Raw genomic sequence first — 27,728 nt, 5'->3', positions numbered from 1 at the left:
TGCCACATCCTGGAATTAACTGACCACAGAGCTCAATGTCCAACTCCATATAGCCAATATACGGTATCAACGACCCATTGGCTGCATGGAGCTGCAACCACTGACATGCCCTGAGACGATCCTGGCCCCATGGTTCAAACTGTTCTAAAAAACAACTTTCTGTGATCGTAGACACCATGGAGCCAGTATCAATCAAACAGGGCACCTGTACCCCACCCATAGAAACAACGAAGTGTGGACACGACGGCATTAAATATGACAGGGGGCCTAATGTACCCAAAGTCATTGAGCCATGGTCTTTCCCTACCGAACTGTGACTCTGCAGTAGTGTTGTCACGATACTAGAATTTCTAACTTCGATACGATACCTTGAAAAATATCGATATTCGATACAATTTTCGATACCACGGAGAAAAAAACTGCCACAATATTAAGGGGGTAGAACTAAGTCTAGAACATGACAATGAGGTATATTTTACATCAGGCCTATTCAAATACATTTGCAGGGGGGCCAAACTAGGAAATTCCAAAATTTGTGAGGGCCGGGCGGACAAATTGATATCAGCTGAAGGAAATTAAAATATACTATATACTAAGGTACATTATATATTAAATAAAATAAGGTACATTATTCTTTTGGTTTCTATTATTTCAACACATTCAAGTTGTATTGATTAGGCCAACATCAAAGTGCAAAACTGCAAATACTGAGACATATACACAGCTTTTACCCTTAAAACAGTAAACATAAGTAATCAAATCAAAAATCAAACAATCAAAATAAAGCTGTCAAGTGCAAAACTGCAACTGCAGTTTCAAGTATCAAATCTTATTTGGGGAAATAACATTCAAATATCCCTGAAGTATATCTTTCAGACAGTGAGTACACATTTTGAAACTAGAAAAACATTTCAAGTGTACAGTAAGTACAAATCTGCTAACTATGTGCTGTAAACATACTCCTGATGAAAACTAACTAATAACAAGAATAGTTTTTTCCTCATTTAGTTTACCATATTTATCAGTGAGAGTATGTGACTCAGTGGGAGAAGTGACAACGATTTGCTTCTCGTGAGTATCCACGCCACTCGTAGAGAGGCAATGAAAGCTCTCTCTTTCGGTACAAAACCCGCCAATTGCACGCTGACTTTGCTCAAAAGAAGTTACCCGTCTGTCTATTCTACGTTGTCTCTCCACTGAGTCCTCTTGGTATTAGCGCAGAAAAGACGAATGTTTTGTAGTAAAATGTCTCTTCACATTATATTATTTGGCCACAGCCACTGATTCGTTGCACAGTAAACACACAGGTCTATCGGTCCCTCGCTTGCTTGACGTATTTGGCACAGTAAATAAGTACTTCTCCGTCCATTCACTCTGAAACTTACGATTTTCAGCTGTCAACTTTGCGGTTTGGCTTGGACAACGCCATGTTAGATGCATGTGTCATAGGCAGCGTGAGAACATCGAATCAGCGAGAATGAGTGTTTGTCACCATGGAGACGACCTGCTCCGGCTCTAGAATATTTGCATGTACTGTGTCTGTGCTCGTGGCAGATTCATGGATTTTTTTATTTTTTTTAATCTGTCACGGGCCAGAATAAATTTCAATCGGGCCAAATTTGCCCCGGGCCGCTATTTGAATAGGCCTGTTTTACATGAACAAAATGTCCTGAGGTAGTGCACTTGTTCAAAAGCCTCTCAGATTGCCATACATTCAAAACCAATAAAGTGCAAGTAAATAAAAGTGCAATCTTTTGTATTTCCAAGTCAAATCAAATCCAATCTCAATATCAACAAAAGATACTTAAGCGTCAAGGGGGGTTGGGGTTGACTAGCTTTCATAAGGTCTCTCGCTCTCTCCCTCTCTGCCGTGCGCTTATGTATGTTGTGCTGCGTGATATCTATGTTATCGCGCGCAGTATGTTCTGTCTCGCATGATGCGCTATAGGTTCCGGGAGATTTGAACTAATTTGCGGGCATCAGGGAGAAGCTATCAATATCGTGGAGACTCCGAATTTACGGGAGACTTGGGATGTCTGGCTTCATATTAAAAATATTTCCAGATAGCACTACTGCTGTGTTCTTTATCAACCAAAACTGGTCACGGGCGCGCATGCACTCGCCATCTTTACATTCACTTCACTTTTGCTATTTAACCAGAGCGAATGAGACGAGTGCAAGTGCGCGTGTGTGTGGTGTTTGTCAACGCGCCTTTGGAGAGAAGTGAAAGCGATAGCTCGGCTAGTATCGATACTTCGGGAAATTAGTATTGGTACCGTTCAGATATTTCAGTATCGATATTTATCGAAATATCGATATTTTTGACAACACTACTCTGCAGTATGGCGGGACCTAGTTTTCTGTCGGTTGGGGGAACGTCTGCCCAGCCCTTACCATAGGAGGAATCTCACAACGAGCTAGGGAGGGATGAGGGAGAACACGTTCCCCATCACATTCACGAGCAAAATGACCTGGTTTTTGACAACAACGACAGAGTAATACCTCAGTACGGGATGGCCGACGAACGCGCTGAGGAAACCGCATACCTGCAACATTCTGAGTGAGTTGATCTAACTGTTGCTGCTGTGACTTTAACATCTCCCGCAGCTCCCTCAACTATGACTGAGACTGCCCTTGCACCCCGTACTGGATGCCATAAGCCATTGGAACTGACTGACTCTGGCCCCTCTCACCCTCTGGCATTCCCTCCCGCTCCCACCTAATCGCTTCACCACGTACTTCAAATAAAACAGAAGCGGGCTGGCGGTAAACTAATTGCTTCAGCTACCGGCGGAGAGCCCTATCAGCAACATATTCAACAAACTGATCACGTAACACAATTTCAGCATTAGGGATAGCATTGGGAGATTGCGGTTTAACCCTCTCCAGGAGTGTCATCAAGGCCAGGGAAAACTAACAGAGATTCTCCGTCCTGTTGCCTCCTGGAAAAAAAGTCTTCTTGAAGTGCTACATATGATTGAGAGCAACCATACAACTCAAGTAAAATCATGATAATCTTATCCGGATCTCCGCGTTCCTCACTGGGTCGGTATCTAATCTCCTCACGAGCTTCACCCTCCAAATGATCGAAGAGAAAGAATGCCTTGTCAGCTTTGGACAAATAACGAGCCCGCATGCATGCCTGAGCCTCCTCCACAATGCCTGTGCCGGATTTGCCACAAAATTTTGGACATCGTCTGTCCCTAGGCACAAAAACAAACCGTTCCGGCACAACAGAATCAGTGTCAACTGGTTGGGGAGGGTCAGGCGCTGCCATGGTGGGAACAAGAGGAGCAGTGCTAGGACCAGGTAACTCACCCGGTATCTGCTCACGGCACAAACGGTCATTGTCTGCTCTCAATTGCATTACCAATTCTCGCAACTCCTGCATCTCCTCCTCCATACTTGGAACCACTACGCTCACCCCACAATGGAACAGGATAATGGACAAATTCCCAAAAAAGTTCAAAACGCACACTGCTGTTTTGCTTCTGAAAAAAACTAAAATTACAACCAATATTAAATCACACACAGAATTACACCCACGTCTCACTAAATAAATCTTTGCCTTACCAGGTAAATCCTGCCGACTATACGCCAAAATGTGGCATTCCCAACTGGAGGGAAACTTAAATCAAAATTAAATTAAACCCGACTATGCCACCCTGGGGGAGAGCCAGGGAAATACTCCCAATAAAGGGCACACAGGTAAGTGGTACCACTTGAAGGCAAAGAAATATGCAAAAGGGAGATGTGAGTATCAATACAAAAATATAGCTTTTATTGACACTTCAGTATTTCTAAAAAACTTACAATTATAGGTTCTCTCTCTCCCTTGAAACACAATAAATATATAAAACAACTAACAATTCTCTTAGCAGGAGAAAGGCAGGCCAGCCGACTCGGGAGATAATCCAAACCCACCTCAAATTCACGCCAAATCGCCAAAACACCACACGCACCAAAAAGTTGTGTCGGCACACTTAGCACACTTGTAAAACACAACACTGAATCACGACAGCTAGCCTCCCCTGCTCCCCACAAAGACCTCACTGGCTCCTGGAGAAAGAGAAACTCAAATTAGACCAAGAGTTCACAGAAATAACAATATACAATAACACAACATACACCACATCAGGTATAATGTGACAGTGTGGGAAATACCAACCTTTAACAATCCGCCTCCCACACTATATGTGGTCACATTACAAATGTACTCAACTTAAATCAAACAATAGCCACAAGATAACGTCACACTATAACAACAGTTAACGTAGACAAAAAAGGACAAAACACAGCACAAAGGGGGAAACGAACTACACGAATAGGAGCTGATATGCAGCACAGCAAACGCGAGGCGCTTAACCGGAAAGCCCAAGCGAGCCGCAAAGCATAACAGCAACACAATTGCCGGTGAGCAAACAGCAGAATAAAATGCCCGTAAGCAACACAAAAGAGACAAGATGCCCGTAAGCAAAATGAAAAAGGCAAAACAAAAGACAAAATGCCCGTAAGCAACACAAAAAAACGAAAAATTAAAGAAGCAAAATAAAAGACAAAATGCCCATAAGCAAAACAGCAGTAGCGTCACATATAGAGTCTTCGGCTAGCGATTTGTTTTAGGGTTAGAGGTTCAACTCCCCATGCTTACCTTAACAAATAGATAGAGTTAAATTACATCCAACGAACTTGATGTGAAAAAAGGGAGAGGCGTACTTACAATTTGGTTGAGTAACCACCAGACGCAAAGTTGTATGATTGTTCACAACAAAACCTGAGGCTCAGTGTACAGACCATCATTCACCCACCTGCTAAGGCTGCTGTTACTGTGAACATAATGCAATAAATACCTCCACAATATGCGATCTAGAAAATTTAAATACCAGACATACCTGAAAGCGACCTCCGCCGCAAACTCGCCACAACGCGCACGCCACCAGCGCCGCTCTATTAAAAATGGTAAATCAGCATTTTTTAGCCTCAAGATGTTCACATCATTAAACAGTGAGGAACACCTCAACCTACCTGAATGGAAACAACACGGAAATGCCAGGAAGTGAGGAAGCCAGACTCACCAGGACATGTATACACCTGTCAAAATAAGGGTCCTTAAATGGTATGGTAGCTCCCACCTCATTGGGCTGCCAAAACCATACTCCAACCAGGCCAATAGGATGGTAAAATCACTTATCCTGCCACATACAGATAGATATAGAAATGGCCCAAACGTGAGTCTTGCCCTCCCAATCAAACATTTGGGAAACACGGTTTTAAATACACTATTAAATGTTTTTCCAATCTGTGCATTGGTTAAAAGTAATTTGGGGGCAGATTGTGTGTTGCAAACATTGAGGGTGGGTTGTAGACCACACAACCAATTACAAAATAGCACTAGAAATGTAGTATTTTTATATTTTTTGTTATTGGCTAAAAGCAACGACACACTCAAGAAGCGGCTGCTGTAAACCAGAGAGTCAGAGATCTCTATAAGAGATATTTTTGAGCAATGCATAGGCTTTTAGTGCCCAAAAGAAACCTGGTGGTGTCTCTAGCAGTGAACATGTGGCTGTTGTTAATCTTCTACAAACAGCAAAAAATTTATTTCGAGACAAGTATTTTTGTCTTGCTTTCCAGTAAAATTATCTAAACTTTCTCAAAATGTGATTTATTTACTTGTCAAGCAAAATGGCAAAAAGTCACGCTCCCCTAAGATTCTGTCCCACTTTTCTTTTACAATTCCCACCTGACAAAAAAAAAAAAAAAGTTAAGAGAGAGAGGAAAAATGCTCTAACATTGCCAAGTATCTGACTGACCTTTGGTTGGTTTCAAATTCAAAGTTTTCCAACTCAAAGAGTATGGTCATAGGAGGCAGCTGGCAGGAGTCGGGCCTGATGGATACTACTGAAGGATGATGTGTATTTTAATTATTTATAGTCTTTAATGATCTCTATATTACAACTACATCTGTATAATTACTGTGCAAACTCAATTTTTATATGTTAGCTGCTGAAAGTAAAAAATAAATAAATAATGTTTTCCCTATTACAGGAATCACATTGTGGAATCAAGAAGAGCTGCAGAAGAGTATACAAACTCGTCCCCAAATTAACACAGATTTCAAAGTCACAGCTTCAGACTCCATGAAGGAAAAATCTAAGTTAATGAACATTGGTGGCTCTCTGAATTTGAGTATTTTAGGAGGACTCATCAGTGTTTCAGGATCAGCCAAATATCTCAAAGACACCAAGATGACTTTCAATCAACAGAGACTCACCTTACGTTATCATTCAACCAGCAAGTTTGAGGAACTCACCATGAATCATTTGGCACCTGAAAATATAGTCCACCATCAGGCGCTTGATAAAGACATGGCCACACATGTGGTGACAGCTGTGCTGTATGGAGCAGATGCATGCTTTGTGTTTGATCGAGAAGTTTCATCAGATGAGGACAAAACAACAGTAAAAGGAGAAGCAAAAGTTGCCTTTGAGAAGCTAACAAACATTTCTCCAGGTGTAAGTGTAAATCTAAAGATGAATGACGCTCAGAAGAATGCAGTTAAAAAATTCAATTGCACATTTTATGGTGACTTCCAGTTACCGTCTAATCCGACCTCTTTTGAAGATGCTTTGAAGGTTTTCACTGATCTTCCGAAACTTCTGGGAGAAAACAGAGAAGTTCCAGTGACAGTTTGGCTTTTTCCTTTGGACAAACTGCTCACAAAAACTGTCAAACTTCAAAAAGAAATCTCCATGAATCTAATCACAAAAACAGAATCAGTTTACGAGAGTTTAAGTACAGCTGAGATGAAATGCAATGATCTTCTGAAAGACTCACCTGCTGAAGCCTTCACAACCTTTCATGATAAAATACAAGACATGAAGCAAAACTGTTCCAACTACAAGCTGAGTCTCATGGAGAAACTGGGCTCGCTGTTGCCAAGCATCCGTGGAGACATGATACCGGACACAGCTCTGACCGATCTTCTGAAACATCATGATGAATCTCCATTCAGAGGACATTATCTTGAACAATGGCTGGAAGAGAGAGAGAAAGAGTCTGATGTCATTAAAACATTGCTCAGACAACTCAACGATTCTGGAGTAAAAGTAGAAAACAACCTAGAAAAAAACTTGATGGATCTACAAGTAAAAAATTTGGTCAGTTACACGTTCACATCATTAAACTGGTCAGATGAGCTTCTTCATAATCAAATGATCTACCCGAGTCCATCAACAAATGAGGATTCAACTGATTCGAAACAAAAGTCTTGGCTCACTTCTGACATCAGAAACACCATGAGGAAGAACCTGAAGATATTCAAGAGCTTGATTGACTCAAAAGATCGTAAGTCAGCTAAGTTTATCGTTTCATCAAAGGAAATGAAGGATACTCCAGGTTCCTGCATTCTTCTGTATAAAAATGGACGTGATGAAGCTGTTTGCTTTAGTCCTCCATCAAAACCAGCCTGTCCAGTCACTGAAGAGGTCAAAGCTGACCATGTGGTTTTGAAGGTGTCTTCATCAAGTCCTGATACAGTCGAGCTCAGATTAATGTACAAAATGAAGCATGAGAAAGACTGGACATCTCAAACTGTGCTGAATGACCAACACACAGTGACTGTGACTGATCTGAGAGCAGGAACTGAGTACCAGATGAAGTGTGCAGCAGTGGGGAAACTCGACTACACCATTGAATCTGACGTCATCAGAGTCATCACTGAGGTATGATGATCAGTCATTAAATATCAGCTCAAAAAATATATTTTATTAATGATTTAATAGAAATATTGGGCAAGTAATAGTTAACCCATCACCTTAGTTATAATTTTCTTTTTTAATTCTAATATTTCTCTCAGGAAAGGAACAGACGATTTATGGGTGAGTCATAATTTGTTTTCCTACCCGTCAATTGTTTTATTCCTTTATTTTGTGCAGGGATGCGAACAGAAAAACTTTTGGTGAAAGATGTAATTTTAAAACCAAACTGATTGAACTGGTACACCTCGTTCATGATCGGCTTGTGAGTAAATCTTCATCAAGGAGAGAAAGGGGCAGAAGTGTTTTTCATTGTAGGACTGACTTATCCTTCTTATCTATGATAACTCTAGTTTCTATCTTTATCATTGGTATTATTGCTAACACGGTTTGCTCTGTTCTGGTCTATGATCGTTTGGCTCTTTTACATTTTCAAACGGAGGTAACTGACTGTTTGATACAAGACCCCAGTGTCGACTGGTGTCTCCCTTCCCATGCTGCGCCAGTCATGCTGATGCAAGTCTGCCACCTGCCTGGGTGTTTGTGCATTGTTTCTCCACTGAAATCACTGCTGTAGTCTCCATTTTCTGGTATGGGCCTGAGGAGTTGGTCTCCCAGTTCAACTCGTCATGTTCTGGCATCTTAAACATTGTTGCTCCATAAAAATTAGGAAGAAAAAAGTCAAGGCTCAGCCCTAGTTGAATAGTAATACCCATGCTCTTAGGCAGGAGTGCAGGAAGGCTGAGTGAAAGCGGCTTAAAGATAAATTACAAGTGTCCTATGAAATTTTGAGAGACTGTTTGATTAAATTTCAAAGAGCAGTTAAATTAGCCAGATCAAGCTATTTTTCTAATATCATTTCAAAAGAAATGTAGTGCCCCTTTCGATTCGGTCGATCATGACATTCTCAAGAGTCCAGGTTGGTATTCAGGGGTTAGCCTTGGATTTGGTCTCTACATATCTGAAGGGTAGAACAATTTCAGTCTGTTTAGATAACTGTTCTTCATCAGTTGTTCCTTTAACATGTGGGGTTCCTCAGGGCTCCATCTTGGGACCTGTTTTATTCTCTCTCTACATGCTTCCATTAGGAAAAATCTTTGACCCCTCTTTGAGTCTCTGTATAAATGCATGGCCGATGTGAATTGTTGGTCGGCAAACATCTTTCTCCAATTAAACGAGGATAAGTCAGAGTTTATTCTTTATTGTCAAAGGGCATGTGGGGTAAATTTAGATGGCAACTTGTCATTGCTTCCAGGGGAAAAAAAAACGTTCCTATGTGGATAAACCTGGGTGTTATTTTTGACAGCAAACAAACGGAGTCTTTATTGAGAGCAAACAAACGAAAAGCTGGGTCTGCCTCCTCCTGGGGCAGCGCTTGCAGGTTCACTACCTGGTCTCTGAAGGGAGTCATAGGAACCTTGGGCACGTAGCCCGGTCGAGGTCTTAGGATGGCGTGAGCATCTGCCGGACCGAACTCCAGGCAAGTGTCATTGACAGAGAACGCTTGCAGGTCCCCAACCCTCTTGATGGAAGCGATCATGATCAGGAGGGCCATCTTCAAGGAGAGAGCTCTGAGCTCGACTGATTCTAGCGGCTCGAAGGGGGATCACTGAAGGCCTGAAAGGACCATGGATAGATCCCAAGAGGGGAACAGGCATGGCCTGGGAGGATTCTGGTGCTCCTAAGGAGGAGTTGGCGGTCGAGTTGTGACATACTTGCCCTGGAGTAGCGGGAGAAACGTCCACAGGGCAAGGAATACAGCCAGCAACTCTAGGCATTTGATGTGCCAACCTAAGCGTGGCCCTGTCCAGGAGCCGGTGGATGAGTGCCCGTTGCACACGGCGCCCCAACCCAGTTCGGAAGCATCCGTGGTGACCACGACGTGCCGGGACACCTGCTCTAAGGGGACTCCTGTCCGCAAGAAAGAGAGGTCTGTCCAGGTGTTGAGAGTCTGGCGGCAGGAGGGGGTGATGAACACATGGTATGCATAGGCGGAAATCGCGGGGGGGGTCGGGGGGGTCAGGACCCCCTATCTGAGGGTTGTCCCCCCCTAAAATATCATTAAAATATGTGTATTGTAAATAATATAATGATATATTCTTAAAATAATTTTTTAAGAAATAAAATAATACAAATGCAAACGGGGCAACAACAAAAAAAAAACCTTGGTGTCCCTTTCAAAAATTGCTCTTGAGAATTGTTATGTTTATTGTCTCCCCCAACATTTTGATGAAATTTTCGCCCCTGATGGTATGTGCCGCGGTGCCATGCCCATCTCAGGACTTGAGTCTGGAGTCAGTGCTGAAGCGGTCTAATATGCATCAACCCCAGCGGTGCGACTGCTCCGGAGGATGCCATATGCGCCAGGAGCCTCTATAATTGTTAGAGAGAGACCGCTGTGCCTAGTCTTAATAGAGTGATAGAGTGAATAGGCATTTCAGCACAGACTGTGCGTGCTCGTACATGAGGCGCACTATCATTGATACGGAGTCTAACTCCCTGCCGAGAAAAGAGATGCTCTGAACCGGGGTGAGCTTGCTCTTTTCCCAGTTGACCTGAAGCCCTAAACGGCTGAGGTGCCTGAGTACCTGGTCCCTGTGGGCGCACAGTAACTCTCGAGTGTGGGCTAGGATGAGCCAGTCATCGAGGTAGTTGAGTATGCAGATGCCCACTTCACAGAGCGGGGCAAGGGCTGCCTCTGGGACCTTCGTGAAGATGCGAGGGGACAGGGACAGGCCGAAGTGCAGGACCTTGTATTGATATGCCTGGCTGTCGAACGCGAACCGTAGGAAGGGTCGGTGTTGAGGCAAGATAGAGACGTGGAAGTATGCGTCCTTTAGGTCTATCGCTGCGAACCAATTTTGATGTCGAACACATGTTAGAATGTGTTTCTGCGTGAGCATTCTAAACGGGAGTTTGTGCAAGGCCCGGTTGAGAACTTGCATGTCCATTATTGGCCGTGGCCCACCACCTTTTGTGGGTACGATGAAGGGCTGTAGAAACCCTTCTTCATCTCAGCTGGAGGGACAGGCTCTATCGCGTCCTTGAGTAGGAGGGTCGCAATCTCCACCCGGAGGTTGCTGGCTCCTTCGCTGTGCACCGAAGTCAAGCGGATACCACTAAAAGGGGGTGGGCGCCTGGTAAATTGAATCACGTAGCTGAGTCGGATGGTCCTGGCAACCCAGCGAGACAGGTTAGGAAGTGAAAGCCATGCGTCCAAACGCCGCATGAGGGGCACTAAAGGGACGATTGTTTTCGATGTACCTGGTGGGCACTAAAGGGACGATTGTTTTCGAAATACCTGGTGGGGCTTCGCAGTAAGGGGGAGTTGTAGTAAATGCGTCCCAAGGCTTTAGTACTGACAAATAACTCAAACTCTGGCATGGCTGTGAGCGGCTCCCTGGCCCGAGGAACCAATCATCTAGCCGTGAAGGCTGTAGGGAGGACGGAGGGCTCCAGTCCAGCCCCACGCTCACGGCGGCCCGGGCAAGCATGTCGTCCATCTGTGATTAGGGTAATTAACTGGTTAAGACTTTATTCTGAAAAAGTTCAAATGCTTCATATAGTTTTCATCTATTAGGAATATTCCTCCTTATGTAAAACAAAGAAACTGAAAATCTTTTCTGTCTTTTGTCTTCTTCTTTAAACTGGTTTTAACTGGAGATTGTTAAGTGTTCTTGCACTCTGGTAATGTTAGGATTATGGGAAGTGTAGTTCGGGACAGGTGACAGGGGAGAAACACTGAGCAGACAACGGGGAATCGTGACAGGTAAGGTGCTATATAAATGTAACAAAAATAATAATTATTATTATTATTATTATTATTAACTAAATAATGGATTCCTGTCGTCAAAATTCCTGCTAGACTTATGGGACTTTTACCTGTTTGTACGCTGTATTGATTTAATTTTTAATTCTTTTAATATTTGAATTTGTATTTATTATTCAGTGCAAAATGTGTGTTTGACATTTCATATTTTGTTTGACACCTTCTGCCTCCAGAATAATGTTGTTACTGTAACGAACTCTGATCCTCAAGTTCACCCCGCCCCCTCTGGCTCTCACGCTCGCTCCCAATCACCAGAGTATTAGTTTCACCCGCACTCGCTCCCATCACTAGATTATTAGTTTCACCTGCACTGTTCGTTTTCCCCTATATATACGCTGCCCTTTCGTTTCACACTTGTTGGTTATTGTTTAGTTTACCCCTTTGCTTTGCCAGCTCTAGTGTTCCCCTAGCTTCCCCTGTCTATTCAACTCGCTTGTCTTATTCGAAATACTTATTCTGATTCCCCGGCTTCGACCTTACGCTTCCCTTGACCACTCTTCTGTAGATTTGCCCCTTTGCCATATTCTGATTCCCCGGCTTCGACCTTTTCGCTCCCCACGACTACTCTTCTCTGGATTTGCCCTTTTGTACTTTTGCCTGCTCTGTAATAAAAGCAGTTTTCTTTTACATTGTGACTGTCTCTTCTTGTGCGGGTTACATAATAACCAACCATACTGAAGACAGTCACAATGGAACCCACGGAGGATTTCCGCAGCTCGCTAGAGCGGATTTGCACGGCACTTTCTGCCCAAGGATCTACGGTTGGGAAACACGACCAAGCGCTCACGGCTCAGAGACAGCAGATACAGGAAATACTGCACCCGGCAGCTGGTAGGGATGTGGGCAGCCGCCTCGTGTTTTTGAAACAGGCGTCACGCACAGCCGCAGCCTACGCACTTGACTTCCGCACCCTTGCCGCGGGTAGCGGGTGGAGCGACCCCGCTTTGTTGACTGTCTACCGCCTGGGTTTGAACGACCAGCTTCAGATGGAATTAGCATATCAAGGAGAGTCGCTGTCGCTGGAGAACTATATTCAGCTCTCCATCACAGTAGATAACCTGCTTCGTGACCGTGCTTTTCGCAGCCCCTCTGTCATCCAAGAGCTTTCAACGGGTCCCAACTCGCCTAAACTCATTACTCCGAATGCTCTTCCAAATCCGAACCCATGCAACTTGGTCGCGCTCCACTAACTCCTGCAGAACGAACTAGACGTTTGACGCTAGAACCTCTGCCTGTACTGGGCACCCGGGCCACCGTGATACCTCATGCCCGGCCTGTCCCCAGCGTTCCCTCTCCAAAGCCAGGTGAGAACGTCAGTCATTCTCAACATTACCCAGAAACAAGTCTGCCTCCCTGTGGTGTTGAGTTTTAACAATGTCTCCTTTTCTACCCCAGCCCTAGTTGATTCCGGGGCAGCGGGGAATTTTTTAGACGATGGCTTGGTCCAAAAACTGTCTATCCCACTCAGTCCGGTCGTGCCACCTCTCAGGGTTAATTCTCTGGATGAGGCACCCCTCGGATCGGGTTTTATTTCCTTTCGGACCATGCCATTGTCCCTCCAAGTGGGCTTATTTCACACAGAGCTCATCCAGTTTTTTATTGTTCAGTCACCTAGAGACCCAGTGGTTTTGGGCCACCCCTGGTTAGCGCTTCACGACCCCCACATTTCCTGGCGCACAGGGGAGCTGTTGCGCTGGACCGACCACTGTTTGTCCCATTGTATTTCCCTTCCGGTGATCTCCACCTCCGTAGAGAGCCCCGAAGTGAAGTCTCCGGTCTCCATCCCTCCTGAGTACTCTTCCTACGCTGATGTGTTCGAGAAGACCCAGGTTAGTCTCCCCCCACATCATAGTGTGGACTGCGCCATCGATCTCCTTCCGGGCTCCCCACTCCCTAAGAGCAGGGTGTACCCCTTAACGCTACCCGAAACCAAAGCCATGGAGGACTATATCGACGAGGCGCTCAGTCTGGGCATAATTCGGCCATCCACCTCCCCGGTGGCGTCCGGCTTCTTTTTCGTGGGCAAGAAGGACGGTGGGCTTCGCCCCTGCATCGATTACCGAGCCTTAAATAAGGCAACGGTGAAGTTCGCCTACCCCCTGCCTCTCATCCAGCCGTCCCTCGAGCAGGTCAGTAAGGCTAAGATCTTCACGAAGCTTGACCTCAGGAGCTGAACAACCTTGTACGCATCCGCTAAGGGAGACGAGTGGAAGACTGCGTTCATCACCACCAGGGGCACTACGAGTACTTGGTGATGCCGTGCGGCCTCGCCAACTCCCCTCGGTGTTCCAGTCGTTTATGAGCGACATCTTCCGGGACATGCTAGACCTCTTCCTCGTCGTCTACATAGGCGACCTTTTAATCTACTCCTCCACACTCTCTGAACACACCGTTCACGTCTCGAGAGTGTTACAGAGACTGCTGAGAACACAACCTGTTCAGTAAAGGCAGAGAAGTGTGCCTTTCACCGTCCCTCCGTCTCCTTCTTGGGCTATGTCCTGTCTGCGGAACTATGGAGATGGAGACCGACAAGGTTGCCGCAGTCTTGTCCTGGCCTGAGCCTAGGACGCTCAAGGAGCTCCAACGGTTCCTGGGTTTCGCCAACTATTACAGACGTTTTATCAGAGACTTTGGTAAGATCGCCGCACCTCTCACGTCTCTGACACGAGGCAACCCGAAGTTCCTCACTTGGAACGCACCCAACCAGCAGGCCTTCCAGGCCCTAAAGGAGGCCTTTACGACCTCCCCAGTTCTCCAACAACCCGATCCCACTCTCCCGTTCATGGTAGAGGTGGACGCCTCAGAGGTAGGGGTGGGAGCTGTACTCTCCCAACCACACGGGACTCCCACTAAGCTGTACCCTTGTGCTTTCTACTCCCATAAACTATCCTCCCCCGAACAGAACTACGACGTCGGGAATAGAGAGCTGCTGGCCATCAAGCTAGCCCTGGAGGAATGGCGCCATTGGTTGGAGGGCTCTAGGTTCCCTTTCGTCGTTTTCACCGACCATAAGAACCTGGAGTACCTTCGCTCAGCCAAGAGGTTGAACCCTCGACAAGCCAGGTGGGCGATGTTCTTCACCCGTTTTAACTTTTCTGTTACTTTTCGCCCAGGCTCCCAGAACATCAAGGCTGACACCCTCTCTCATCTCTTCAACCATGGCTCGGAACCCCCGGGGTCGGAGACAATTCTCCCCACGTCGTGCGTCGTCGCACCCGTTAGGTGGGAACTGACGGAGGCCATCCTGCAGGCTCAAGGCGACGAGCCCCCGCCTCCTCAAACCCCCCCAACAAGATGTATGTACCCACCATTATTCACCCTCAGCTGATGCAGTGGGTTCACACTTCCCTTTGTTCTGGCCACCCGGGGATTACCCATTCTACCGAACTACTCGCTAGGAGATTTTGGTGGCCCTCACTCAAGGACGACATCCACGACTATGTCCTCTTGTGTCCAGTCTGTGCCCAGTCCAAAACGCCTCGTCACCTTCCCGCAGGACTCCTCCAACCGTTACCTATACCTGACCGACCGTGGTCCCACATCGCCATGGATTTCATTACCGACTTGCCCCCCTCCGACGGTCGGACCGAGATCCTAGTTGTAATAGACCGATTCTCCAAGATGTGCCGCCTGATTCCCCTACCCGGTTTACCCAACGCTACACAACTGGCCGACCACATGATTAACCACATCTTCAGAAACTTCGGTATTCCCGAGGAGATCACTTCAGATCGGGGTACCCAATTCACGTCTCGCTTCTGGCGAGCCTTCAGTGACAGACTGGGTATCCAACTCAACTTCTCCTCGGGATACCACCCCCAGACCAATGGTCAGACCGAGCGCCTCAACCAAGAAATTGGCAGATACCTGAGAGCCTACTGCGCCCAGAACCAAGGCAGCTGGCACACCTACCTCCCTGGGCGAATACGCCCAGAACAGCCTGGTCAGCTCTTCGACTCGTCTTACCCCTTTCCAATGCGTCCTGGGCTACCAACCACCCCTTTTCCCGTGGGAAGCTGATCCCAGCGACGTTCCGGCGGTGGATGCCTGGGCCCGGAGGTGTGCCCAGGTCTGGAGAGCCACCCATGACCGGATACAACGCTCCACCCAGACCCAGAAGTCTAAGGCAGACCGCCGACGCCGTCCTGCCCCCCTTTTCCATCCGGGCCAAAGGGTTTGGCTCTCGACCCAAGACATCCGTCTCCGTCTCCCGTCTAAGAAGCTCAGCCCTAAGTATGTCGGCCCTTTTAAAATTGTTAAAAGAGTTAACCCAGTCACTTATAAATTGCTTTTGCCACCCCGCTACAAAAATTTGTCCAGTGTTTCATGTTTCCCTTTTAAAGCCAGTATTCTATAGCCCCATGTTCCCGCCTACGGCAGCCCAAACACCCCCTCCACCACTCGATGTCGGAGGTCAACCTGCCTATACGGTCCGGGCCTTGCTAGACTCCCGACGTCGGGGTGGCGAGTTGCAGTATCTGGTAGACTGGGAGGGCTACGGACCTGAGGAACAGTCGTGGGTACGGTCAAGGGATGTCCTGGACCAAGCTCTCAAGCTAGATTACCATCGCCAGCATCCCGATCGCCTCCAGCACCACTTCCCAGAGGTCGCGCTCCTCGCAACCGGACGGCCGTCCGGAGCCGTCCGTAGCAGAGGGGAGTACTGTAACGAACTCTGATCCTCAAGTTCACCCCGCCCCTCTGGCTCTCACGCCGCTCCCAATCACCAGAGTATTAGTTTCACCGCACTTCGCTCCCATCACTAGATTATTAGTTTCACCTGCACTGTTCGTTTTCCCTATATATACGCTGCCCTTTCGTTTCACACTTGTTGGTTATTGTTTAGTTTACCCCTTTGCTTTGCCAGCTCTAGTGTTCCCCTAGCTTCCCCTGTCTATTCAACTCAGCTTGTCTTATTTGAAATACTTATTCTGATTCCCGGCTCGACCTTCACGCTTCCCTTGACCACTCTTCTGTAGATTTGCCCCTTTGCCATATTCTGATTCCCCGGCTTCGACCTTTTCGCTCCCCACGACTACTCTTCTCTGGATTTGCCCTTTTGTACTTTTGCCTGCTCTGTAATAAAAGCAGTTTTCTTTTACATTGTGACTGTCTCTTCTTGTGCGGGTTACAGTTATACATGAACAGACAAATGAAAATACTGTTTCACGCAGATATTAATATCAGAAATATCAGGAGAAACCACAAAATATTCCACAGTTAATGTAGCCAATAAATTCAGCTTCATCTGGTCAGAAAAAAAAGAATGAAATTATATATTTTTTAAATAATAATTGTATAATATTAATGACAATAATTAGGCTATTATAACGAAAAGGCATATTTTAGAAATAGAAACTATAAATGTAAGAGTAACACTTAAATATGGGCGTTTCATTTAGTTTTGATGCACTTCCGGTTTAAGCCCCGCCCACATATTTTCTATCCGAATTCCGATACAGATAGACAGAAGGGGAAAATAAAGAGGCTCAGAGGTAAAAATAACTGAACAGAAACTATAAATAAAAGCTCATGACATCACACAGGTGATTGAATCATATAATAATAATAATTTATCTTTTAGGATACTCTGGACTGATAGATGGAGAAAGCAGCTCCCTAAATTCAGTTCTGCAAACTCTCTACATGACAAAGGAATTCAGGGAACACTTGGAGACGTAAAGAAATTACTTTCACTGATTACAGTCCACATTGTTGTGACAACATCAAATAATGTCTATTAAATGAATCGTTTGATGTGTTGTTTAGAGTGGAAATAAGAGATGATGACACTGGAAGTATCCTCATTGAAGAGTTGAAGACATTGTTCAGTAAACTAGATACAGAACGAGGTCCGGTCTCAACAACTCACATCAAAGAGATGTTTCATCATGAGATAGGTTTGTCACATAAAAACCTTTCTCCAAGTTTTCCAGCAGCTAATTATTATTATTATAAAACGTTTTGTTTTATGTTGTTTCCCATAGATGGAAATATACGTTTGAATTACTCAAAACATTGTCTATATTGGATACTCTCGAAGAATGAATTGTCTGAGGTAAGCTGAATGATTTGGACAAAAATCTAATTGTGATTATTTAAAAAAAATAAGTAATTGTGATTTCAGCTGCGATGTGATGAAAATTACGATTTGTATTTTTTCTTAAGTGATTCCTTTTGCCCAAAATGAAATCATGTTTTATTAATGCTCTACTGCCAATAGAAATACTGTTGAAGAGAGAGTTACACTTGAGTCCTCTTAAAAACAACCTGAGATTTATTGAATTCAACTGCAGCACTCACAGTTTAATAATCGGCTCATATTGATTTGATTAGTTTCATCTTCCTTATTCTGTTGTATTTTCACTGTCAAGTGTCACACAGCTGATAATATACTGTACATCATAAAGTTTCATCTGTTTTTAAGATTGAGTGAAATGTTTATTAAAGCATATATCATAAAAACTGAGATAAGAGCTTGTATTTTTACTTGATGTCATGGAGTTTGTTACTATAGCAACAGTAGGATCATCATTGTTTTCTTGTCACTCCACGTGATCAATAAACATTCATTACATCAGCTAATGCAGCTCAAGTTATTTTTACAATATGAAATACCATAAATACAATTTTCTGTCATTTTTATTACTTTGTTTTAATGTTTAACCAGATTTAATTTTGTAATTTATTTTTTATGTCAGAAAGTCACACTTGTGGTAATTTATTTTTAGTAGTCTTGGTTAATTGTTTATTTATAAATATACATACATTAATTAATATTAAAACGTGTATATGTTATAAATGAATAATGGATCATCATCAACATGAACTAACAATTAAATTAATAAATGCTTAAATGAATTGTTCATTGTCAGTTTTCCACATCATTAATGGGGTTAAAGTTCAATAATGTGTGTAAATGAATCTCTGCAATATATTTTAAATGTTGATTATGACTATAATAGGAAAGTTTTATGAACTCTGCAATTAAAACTGAAATATCTGTGAATCATTAATGAAGCCTTTAATGTTAATTAAATGTTAAATAATTAATCATTAATGTTTCTTGTCACTTTCTAGATTTTTAAATATGAGATAACTGCTAAATGTCTGAAATGCAACAGAACTGAAACATATAAAGAAAGATTTAATTTCATCTCACTAGACCCACAACACTCTCAGGATTTGGTGAGTAAATCTTTCAGTTTAGTTCATTTCTATAATCATTTCTACATATTCTCAGCAGCGTTCATTCATGGGTCAGATATTAGACATACAGAATAATACCTGTATATTCATTATAATTACATCAGTCAAAGATGTGCATTGAAGATCAGATAGGGATCATTTACAGTCAGCCGGTTGTTATTGCAAAGGAAACCCAGACAGGGTGATCAGGATTAGCATTGTTACACAGCTGTTAACCAAATAAATAAAAATACATGGAGATTCAATATTAATTTGCATTGAAATTATGTAATTATGTGAAAAGTAATAAATAAACAGCTGAAATCCACCTCTGATTTTTGTTGGAGTTCTGTTGGTGTTTATTTTGTGAAAATGACCGTCTAACTGCTCATTATCCAGTCTATTACAAGACTAGATGCTAAACAAGTAAATAAATGAACATGAAAGTTTAATATTAATTTGTGAGATCACACAGTGATACGAGAAGCAGGAAAGAAGGCTCGCAGAATCCGGATGAGGGGTCTGATACGTGAACGTGCGGTTGTTTCTCAGAAATATCAGAACACTAGATGGCGCCATTGACCAATCAGAATAGAGTATTCCAGAGACCCATGTAATAAATAATATTCTGTCACTCACTCAATGTTTTGTCAATGTAGTGACACTAGGGGTCACTCTTAAGAGCCCTGACCATCTCCCAAGTTTTTGAGAAAAGGCCAATGCGAATTGGTAAGTAGAATTTGCATTCCACTCCCCCAGACATATGGGTATAAATAGAGGTGGCTTGCATTGTACTCATTCAGACTTTTTCTTTGGAACCTAGCGGTTTTGTCAGTAAGCTGATTCTACTGCCGATCTGATCATCCAAATACCAAAGCAAACTGCTGTTGGATATACGGTGCGTTCCAGCGGCTTTCTCTCCATCTGCATGCCAGTGCAGACTATCTCCCTGGGTGCTTCAACAGCGCTAAGAGTATATTTTCTAAATACAGTGACGTTGAACATCTTTAAGACGCATCTTTTTCAAGATGCCCTTCTGTCTCTGTATAGTTTCTGGATGCGGTCGTTACCTCCCCACCTCTGACGGTCATGATCGCTGCCTTACATGTCTGTGCTGAAATCACGTTGAGGAAGCTTTCGTGGATGGTTCATGTTCTCGTTGCAGTTTTCCTTCTTTCGGGGGAAAGCTACTTCAGCTGCCCCCCGCGCCGGTCCTTCTACCAAAAGGTACGAGGCCAGCCCGTCTGGCGCTGAAGGTGAGTTGGGGTCTTCAATGGGTTCAGTTCCGCTGGATAATCCCCCACGGACTGTTCATTCCCCGTTCAATGTCTCTTTCAGAGCTCATGACGCGGATGAGGTTTCAATGTTGGATGCAGAGGACTCAGCTGTCTGTCTGAGGCTGATGTGGATCTGACCGCCATGCTTGCCCAGGCCGTTGCCAGTGTCTGGATGGACTGGAAACCCTCCACCCACCCCTGAACACTCATGGCTGGACGATTGGTACCTTAGGTCGGGCCGCCAATCCCGGGCCTCTGGAATCTCCATGTCTGGTCCCTGGATGGGATGCAGAAGACCTAAGTTGTCTTCTGCCAGCGGTAGTTAACACGATCACTCAGGACAGAGCTCCCTCCACAAGGCAGCTCTATGCCCTCAAGTGGCGTGTTCACGAATTAGTGTTCTTCTCGAAGTGAAGACCCTCAAAGGTGCGCAGTCAGGTCAGAGCTTTCCTTTTTGCAGGAAAAGTTGGAGGGGTGGCTGTCCCTCTCCACTTTGAAGGTGTACAGGCTATAGCCGCTCACCATGACGCAGTAGAAGGTAAGTCTCCTGGGAAGCACGACTTGATCATCAGGTTACTGAGAGGCGTGAAGAGGTTGAACCCCCTAGACCACGTCTCTTTCCCTCGTGGGACCTCTCTGTGGTCCTTCTAGGCCTTCGTAGAGCCCTGTTTGAGCCCCTCGAGTCAGTCGAGCTAAAGGCTGTCTCACTAAAGACCACCCCCCTGACCGCACTCACTTCCATCAAGAGGGTCGGGGACCTGCAAGCGTTCTGTCTCAGGAAAATGTGACTGGAGTTCGGTCCGGAGGACTCTCAAGTGATCTAGAGACCCTGACCGGGCTATGTGCCCAAGGTTCCCACGACACCTTTTAGGGATCAGGTGGTGAGCCTGCAAGCACTGCCCTGGGAGGAGGCAGCCCCAGTTGCTGTGTCCAATGCAAGCTCTACGCATTTAGTCCAGGCCGTGCCCACCCTTATGGGTATTCGAGCACACTCTACTAGGAGTGTGGCATCCTCGTGGGCACTGGCCAACGGCACCTCTCTAGCAGACATCTGCAGAGCAGCAGGCTGAGCAACACCCAATACCTTAGCAAGATTTTGCAATCTCCAGGTTGAGTCAGTTTTGTCCCATGCTTTGTCAGGTCTGAACAGGTAAGTTTGGTAACTCGGGATAGCTGGCCGGGTGTATTTTTTGCATATGGTGCCTTTCCCCTCCAAGAGCATCTCCCATGCATGTTCACAGACAATGAACCCTGGATACTCTTCCTCCTTAGAACACGTCGGACCCAGTACGTGTGCTAACTTGCCCTGTACTGGTGTAGGTGCTCCACAGGTGCCGGTTACTTCGGTAACCCCCTGTGACGTATTTTCAGCAGTACGGTCTCCCTAACAGGCAGACCTGCGTCTTCCTTGGGCAGAACTCTCTCTGCCCCAATCATTGTGTTTGTAAAGCTCCTCTCCTTCAAGGTAGGACATACCACCGTTCCTCATCCATGTGTGGCTGTGAGCCCATGTGATGTATCTTCCACATGTTAACCCTTCAGGGTATGATGTGGTCTCCGAGGTCTTTTCCCCCTGAAAGAATAGGAAAGGGAAAGAACACCTTCCCCTGTGCATGTCATAGCATTACATGGCCCCAGCTAAATCTAACACTGTGTAGAGAAAACATAGAGAGAAAAGGCCGCTGGTAGCACCTGCATCGGCAGTTCACGTAACATGATTCAGCTGTTGTGGCGTTTTGTATAGGGACCTCTAGTGTCACTTCATCGACACAATGTCAAGTGAGTGACAGAAGGGGAATGTCTCGGTAACTGTCGTAACCTCCATTCCCTGATGTAGGGAACGAGACGTTGTGTCCCTCTTACCACACGCTGTACCAGTCACTGAAACAGCCGGGACCTTGTCTCGGCTCCTCTGTAAAAAGCCTGAGCGAGTACAATGCAAGTCATCTCTATTGATACCCGTATGTGCGTGGGAGTGCCATGCAAATTCTACTAGCTAATTCTAGTTGGCCTTTTCTCAAACACTTGGGAGGTGGTCAGGGCTCTCAAGAGCGACCCCTAGTGTCACTACATCTACACAATGTCTGGTTCCCTCCATCACGGAACAGAGGCTACGACAGTAACTGAGACATTTACTAAATAAACATGATATATTATTCATTTTTCATTCATCTGAATTAATTAATTTAACCATGTGAAATTAAAGAGTAAAAATATATTTTTATATTTCTGGTGATTTAAGAGGAACTGAATATCAGACAAAAACATTTTCCACCAAAGCAACTTTAATTTCATGCTTGATCTTGTTTCTCAGATTATAAAACAGTTTAATTTATTGTTATTTTCTCCACTGATCATTAGGAAAATACTTTACAGGAATATATTCGTCAAATGACAGATTCCTCACAGAGTTTCTGTGATCATTGCAAAAACACTACAAACATAGAAACGGCAAGTATCTTTTCAATAAATAACATCTATTTTCTGTTAAACTGATTTTATTGGTGTTGAATGTTTAACCTTTGAAATTCAATATATAAATGTAATAAATATATCCTCATATAGAGTAATTATACTGTTATTAATGCAAACATACTGTACAAATGATAGTGTGTTTCTTCCTGTCTGATGTTTTAACACATTTCTTGTAATCTCAGTGATTTATGAATATATTATTAAACTATTATTCTCTCATTAGACGACAAACATGATCCAGTTTCCAAAAATACTGATTCTATGTTTGAAGAGATTAAGAGAGGAAAGAAATTCTGATGAGGTGATCATTCGTCCACAGATCAAGGTGATTCAATGATAAATGAAGTGTGTTGCAGTGAGGGATATATATTTATATATTTATGACATTTTCTCCGATTATTCTTGTTTGTATTTTCCAGCTCATTTCACATAATAAAAGTCTTTTTTGTGTGTTTGATATTTGTCAGTCAGTGATTTTAATAAAGTTGATGCATACAATAAAACAGATCTGATTGGTGAGTTATGAAGGTAAATCTGTATAATATTAATGTATAATTGACATAATAAAAGTGATTCCTCCTTCATTACAGGTTTCCTCTGATGAGTATGAACTCTATGCCATAATAAATCATTATGGAACAATAGATTCTGGATATTATAATGCAGACATCAAATGCACAAATCAACAATGGCATCGATTTAATGAAAGCCACGTGTCTGAGGTATAAATATATAGAAATTATACATATACAGTATTTATACATATATTCATAAATATCTTTATTTATACATTGAGTGTGTTGATTTGTAAGTATGAGAGGAACACATGCAATATATGATTTAATAAAGATGTAATATATGATGTATAGATATAGTTAGATATTTTATATTTTTGGAAATGTTTTCTTGACAGAGTCCTCTCGACGTGCTTTCACAAAGAAACGAGGGCTTCAGTCACAGGTACAGTTAAACTGTATTTGTGATTTTGTGCACAATATTATTAGATATTATGAGATCATCTTAAACTTCATTGTTGTGTAAAGTGCCGTTTTCTTCTCAGGTCTTCAGCTGCATTAATACTCATGTACAGACGCATTGAATAAAGTGAGTATGAATGTATTTGATACAAATGAAGAGTTTCAGTTCTTGGGATTATTTGTATTTGTTTAGAACGAGGCAAATATGTTCAGTTGAGGATCAGTTTCACAAACACATTTACTACAGATGCTTTTAACTTTGAATATTAATATTGAGACTTTGTGCTTTTAATTTAGTCTAAAACAGCCCATTGAAGTACAGCAGATGAAAGGAAGAGATTCTTCTGTTTTATTCTGTAGTTTGTGTCATTAATTATAAATCAATGTTGATCATGTTAGAATTGCTAAAGTCCCATGATCACAAATCCCCGTTATTGCTGTTATTGTTATTGTCTGCAGGTCTGAACATCACGTGTAATGTGAGAAACACGGACAAAGAGTCCTGAAAGAAAAAAGGAAATGATGTCATCAATTACTCACCCTCATGTTGTTCTCAACCTTTATGACCGTCTTTGATCTGTGGAACACAAAATGAGATGTTTAGCAAACCATGACTGGAACAGTGTTTCTGTAGAACATAACTAATCCAAATTATTAACATGGTTTTTAGTTTTTTCATTTATTTTGTGTGTTTTGCTTTTTCTTATGGTAATTTTTATTCCTCTGTATTTTCTTTTTATTAGTATTTTTTTTAAACATTAACCTGCTCATGAATGTCCATAAGTGATGCATGTGGCGAAAGTTTCTTCTATATTTTATATTTTTACTTATTGATATTATGCTTGAAATCAACTATAATCAGAAGCTATTCAATCATATTCATATATTCACATTTATGTACTCAGTTTTATATCATCACTGTATTACTGTCATTATATTCATGATTGATGTCTTATGTGTCCAATGTTCCCGTGAGAAACGAAATACACGTGTGTGACCAAATATATAAAATTACTTTATGATTTTATGAGGCTCCAGATCCGGATACACAGAGAGAGAGAGAGAGAGAGAGAGGGAGAGAGAGAGAGAGAGAGAGAGAGAGAGAGAGCGAGAGGGAGAGAGAGAGAGAGAGAGAGAGAGAGAGAGAGGAATTGGGAGAGAGAGAGAGAGAGAGAGAGAGAGGGATTGGGAGAGAGAGAGAGAGAGAGAGAGAGGGATTGGGAGAGAGAGAGAGAGAGAGAGAGAGAGGGAGACTAGTTTATAGTTGTTATTGTTCCAAGTAATGTACCACAAATCAAAATTATTAACATGGTTTTTACTTTATTTAAACATCAACCTGCTCAAGAACGGCAGATAAAAATGAGCCTGATGATCATGACATGATGTTAATTCTTGTGTATTGTCCCTGATTAAATAAACACATACACAATATGTAAATGAGTCCTCACTGTCTGGAGGTTTTGGAGTTGTCACATTATAATTATTATCACATTACAAGAATGTTAAAGTTCTGAATTAATGATAAGGTGAATCCATCTGTAGAGTTGTGTAGAGTTCAACTCTTTGATTTTTTTAACAAAAGAATCATCAAAAACAAGCCGTTATTAGTTTTTTGCCTATAACTTTTGAAACAAAAAACGAATGAATTCAACCCACACCCCAGTGCTAATGGGACAGCCCACAGCACAAATTACAAGACACACAATTGTAAAATTATAAAACGTAATAAGTCTGAAGTCACAATTTAGAAAAAGTAACACTGAAGAAAAGGAGGGAAAAAATCACATTAAGAATCAGAAAAAATGATTTTTCCTATTTTTGCATTTGGATTGATATTGTCTGAAAACTGAAATGTGAAGTGTTACACGGACCCTTTAAGATGGTTTTTGCTGTTATGGGATGGACTATCTGTCCAGAATATATTCAAAACATTTTATTTCTCTGCAAACCTCAAATAAGCTCGAGTTTAATTTATATTTTAATTTAAATGCAGATTTTCTTTACTATGTATATTTTTGAACACAGTATATTATAACTGATCAACAACTGATCAACAACTGATCAACAACTGAACAACAACTGAACAACAACTGTTCAACAACTGTTCAACAACTGTTCAACAACTGATCAACAACTGATCAACAACTGATCAACAACTGATCAGTAACTGTTCAACAACTGATCAATAACTGATCAACAAATGATCAACAACTGATCAACAACCGATCAATAACTGATCAACAACCGATCAACAACCGATCAATAACTGTTCAACAACTGTTCAACAACTGATCAACAACTGATCAACAACTGATCAACAACTGATCAACAACTGATCAGTAACTGTTCAACAACTGATCAACAACCGATCAATAACTGATCAACAACTGATCAACAACCGATCAATAACTGTTCAACAACTGTTCAACAACTGATCAACAACTGATCAACAACTGTTCAACAACTGATCAACAACTGATCAACAACTGTTCAACAACTGATCAACAACTGATCAACAACTGATCAGTAACTGTTCAACAACTGATCAATAACTGATCAACAAATGATCAACAACTGATCAACAACCGATCAATAACTGATCAACAACCGATCAACAACCGATCAATAACTGTTCAACAACTGTTCAACAACTGATCAACAACTGATCAACAACTGATCAACAACTGTTCAACAACTGATCAGTAACTGTTCAACAACTGATCAACAACCGATCAATAACTGATCAACAACTGATCAACAACCGATCAATAACTGTTCAACAACTGTTCAACAACTGATCAACAACTGATCAACAACTGATCAACAACTGATCAACAACTGTTCAACAACTGATCAACAACTGATCAGTAACTGTTCAACAACTGATCAATAACTGATCAACAACTGATCAACAACTGATCAACAACCGATCAATAACTGATCAACAACCGATCAACAATTGATCCACAACTGTTCAACAACTGTTCAACAACTGATCAATAACTGATCAACAAATGATCAAGAACTGAACAACAACTGATCAATAACTGTTCAACAACTGATCAATAACTGATCAACAACTGAACAACAACTGATCAACAACTGTTCAACAACTGATCAACAACTGATCAACAACTGATAAACAACTGTTCAACAACTGTTCAACAACTGATCAACAACTGATCAACAACTGTTCAACAACTGATCAATAACTGTTCAACAACTGATCAACAACTGTTCAACAACTGATCAACAACTGATCAACAACTGATCAACAACTGTTCAACAACTGATCAACAACTGATCAACAACTGTTCAACAACTGTTTAACAACTGATCAATAACTGATCAACAACTGATCAACAACTGTTCAACAACTGCTCAATAACTGATCAATAACTGTTCAACAACTGTTCAACAACTGATCAACAACTGCTCAATAACTGAACAACAACTGATCAATAACTGATCAACAACTGATCAATAACTGATCAACAACTGATCAACAACTGATCAACAACTGTTCAACAACTGTTCAACAACTGCTCAACAACTGATCAATAACTGTTCAACAACTGTTCAACAACTGTTCAACAATTGATCAACAACTGCTCAATAACTGAACAACAACTGATCAATAACTGAACAACAACTGATCAATAACTGATCAACAACTGATCAACAACTGATCAATAACTGATCAACAACTGATCAATAACTGATCAACAACTGATCAACAACTGATCAACAACTGATCAATAACTGATCAACAACTGATCAACAACTGATCAACAACTGAACAACAACTGATCAACAACTGATCAATAACTGATCAACAACTGATCAATAACTGTTCAACAGCTGATCAATAACTGATCAACAACTGTTCAACAACTGATCAACAACAACTGTTCAAAAACTGATCAATAACTGATCAATATAAGGGTTACGAGTAGATTATAAATGGACTACTTTTGCACCAATTATCAGGGACTTAGGAAGGTATTCGGGGCACTTGCATTTTAAAAAGTCTTAATTACTTGTGACACCTGTGACAAAACAAGAAAAGCATCTTCAAATCTGTCTATCATCTTTCATTTTTAGTGTAATCATATGAAGAATCAATACTTAAAGATGTTCTACACTTATCACAATAAAGTTTGCATTTGCATTGTAATGTAGGAGAAACTGGGGCTAGTTGTCACTCTCGTTTACTCCATTTGTA

The 27,728-nt window shown here is 42.5% G+C and overlaps 1 protein-coding gene across 3 annotated transcripts in view; it reads left to right on the top strand.

The window, feature by feature from the left end:
- Positions 1 to 24,940, top strand: part of LOC127640126 (cytolytic toxin-alpha-like) — a 36,249-nt gene extending 11,309 nt beyond the window's left edge. Inside the window, exons 3-14 of one of the 3 annotated variants that reach the window (XM_052122532.1) lie at positions 6,049 to 7,724; positions 7,859 to 7,880; positions 17,171 to 17,264; positions 17,356 to 17,486; positions 17,574 to 17,644; positions 18,667 to 18,774; positions 22,413 to 22,502; positions 22,750 to 22,851; positions 23,117 to 23,248; positions 23,440 to 23,480; positions 23,587 to 23,630; positions 23,963 to 24,940. In XM_052122532.1, the coding sequence (XP_051978492.1) occupies positions 6,049 to 7,724; positions 7,859 to 7,880; positions 17,171 to 17,264; positions 17,356 to 17,486; positions 17,574 to 17,644; positions 18,667 to 18,774; positions 22,413 to 22,502; positions 22,750 to 22,851; positions 23,117 to 23,248; positions 23,440 to 23,480; positions 23,587 to 23,629 (2,510 nt within the window). In that variant the 3' untranslated portion in view covers position 23,630; positions 23,963 to 24,940. The other 2 variants (XM_052122531.1, XR_007970060.1) reach the window with 2 other exon arrangements.
- Positions 24,941 to 27,728: the final 2,788 nt, after the last annotated feature.

This window comes from Xyrauchen texanus, chromosome 49 (assembly GCF_025860055.1).
Source record: "Xyrauchen texanus isolate HMW12.3.18 chromosome 49, RBS_HiC_50CHRs, whole genome shotgun sequence".
Lineage (NCBI taxonomy): Eukaryota > Metazoa > Chordata > Actinopteri > Cypriniformes > Catostomidae > Xyrauchen > Xyrauchen texanus.
This window is presented reverse-complemented; position numbering and strand designations above follow the sequence as displayed.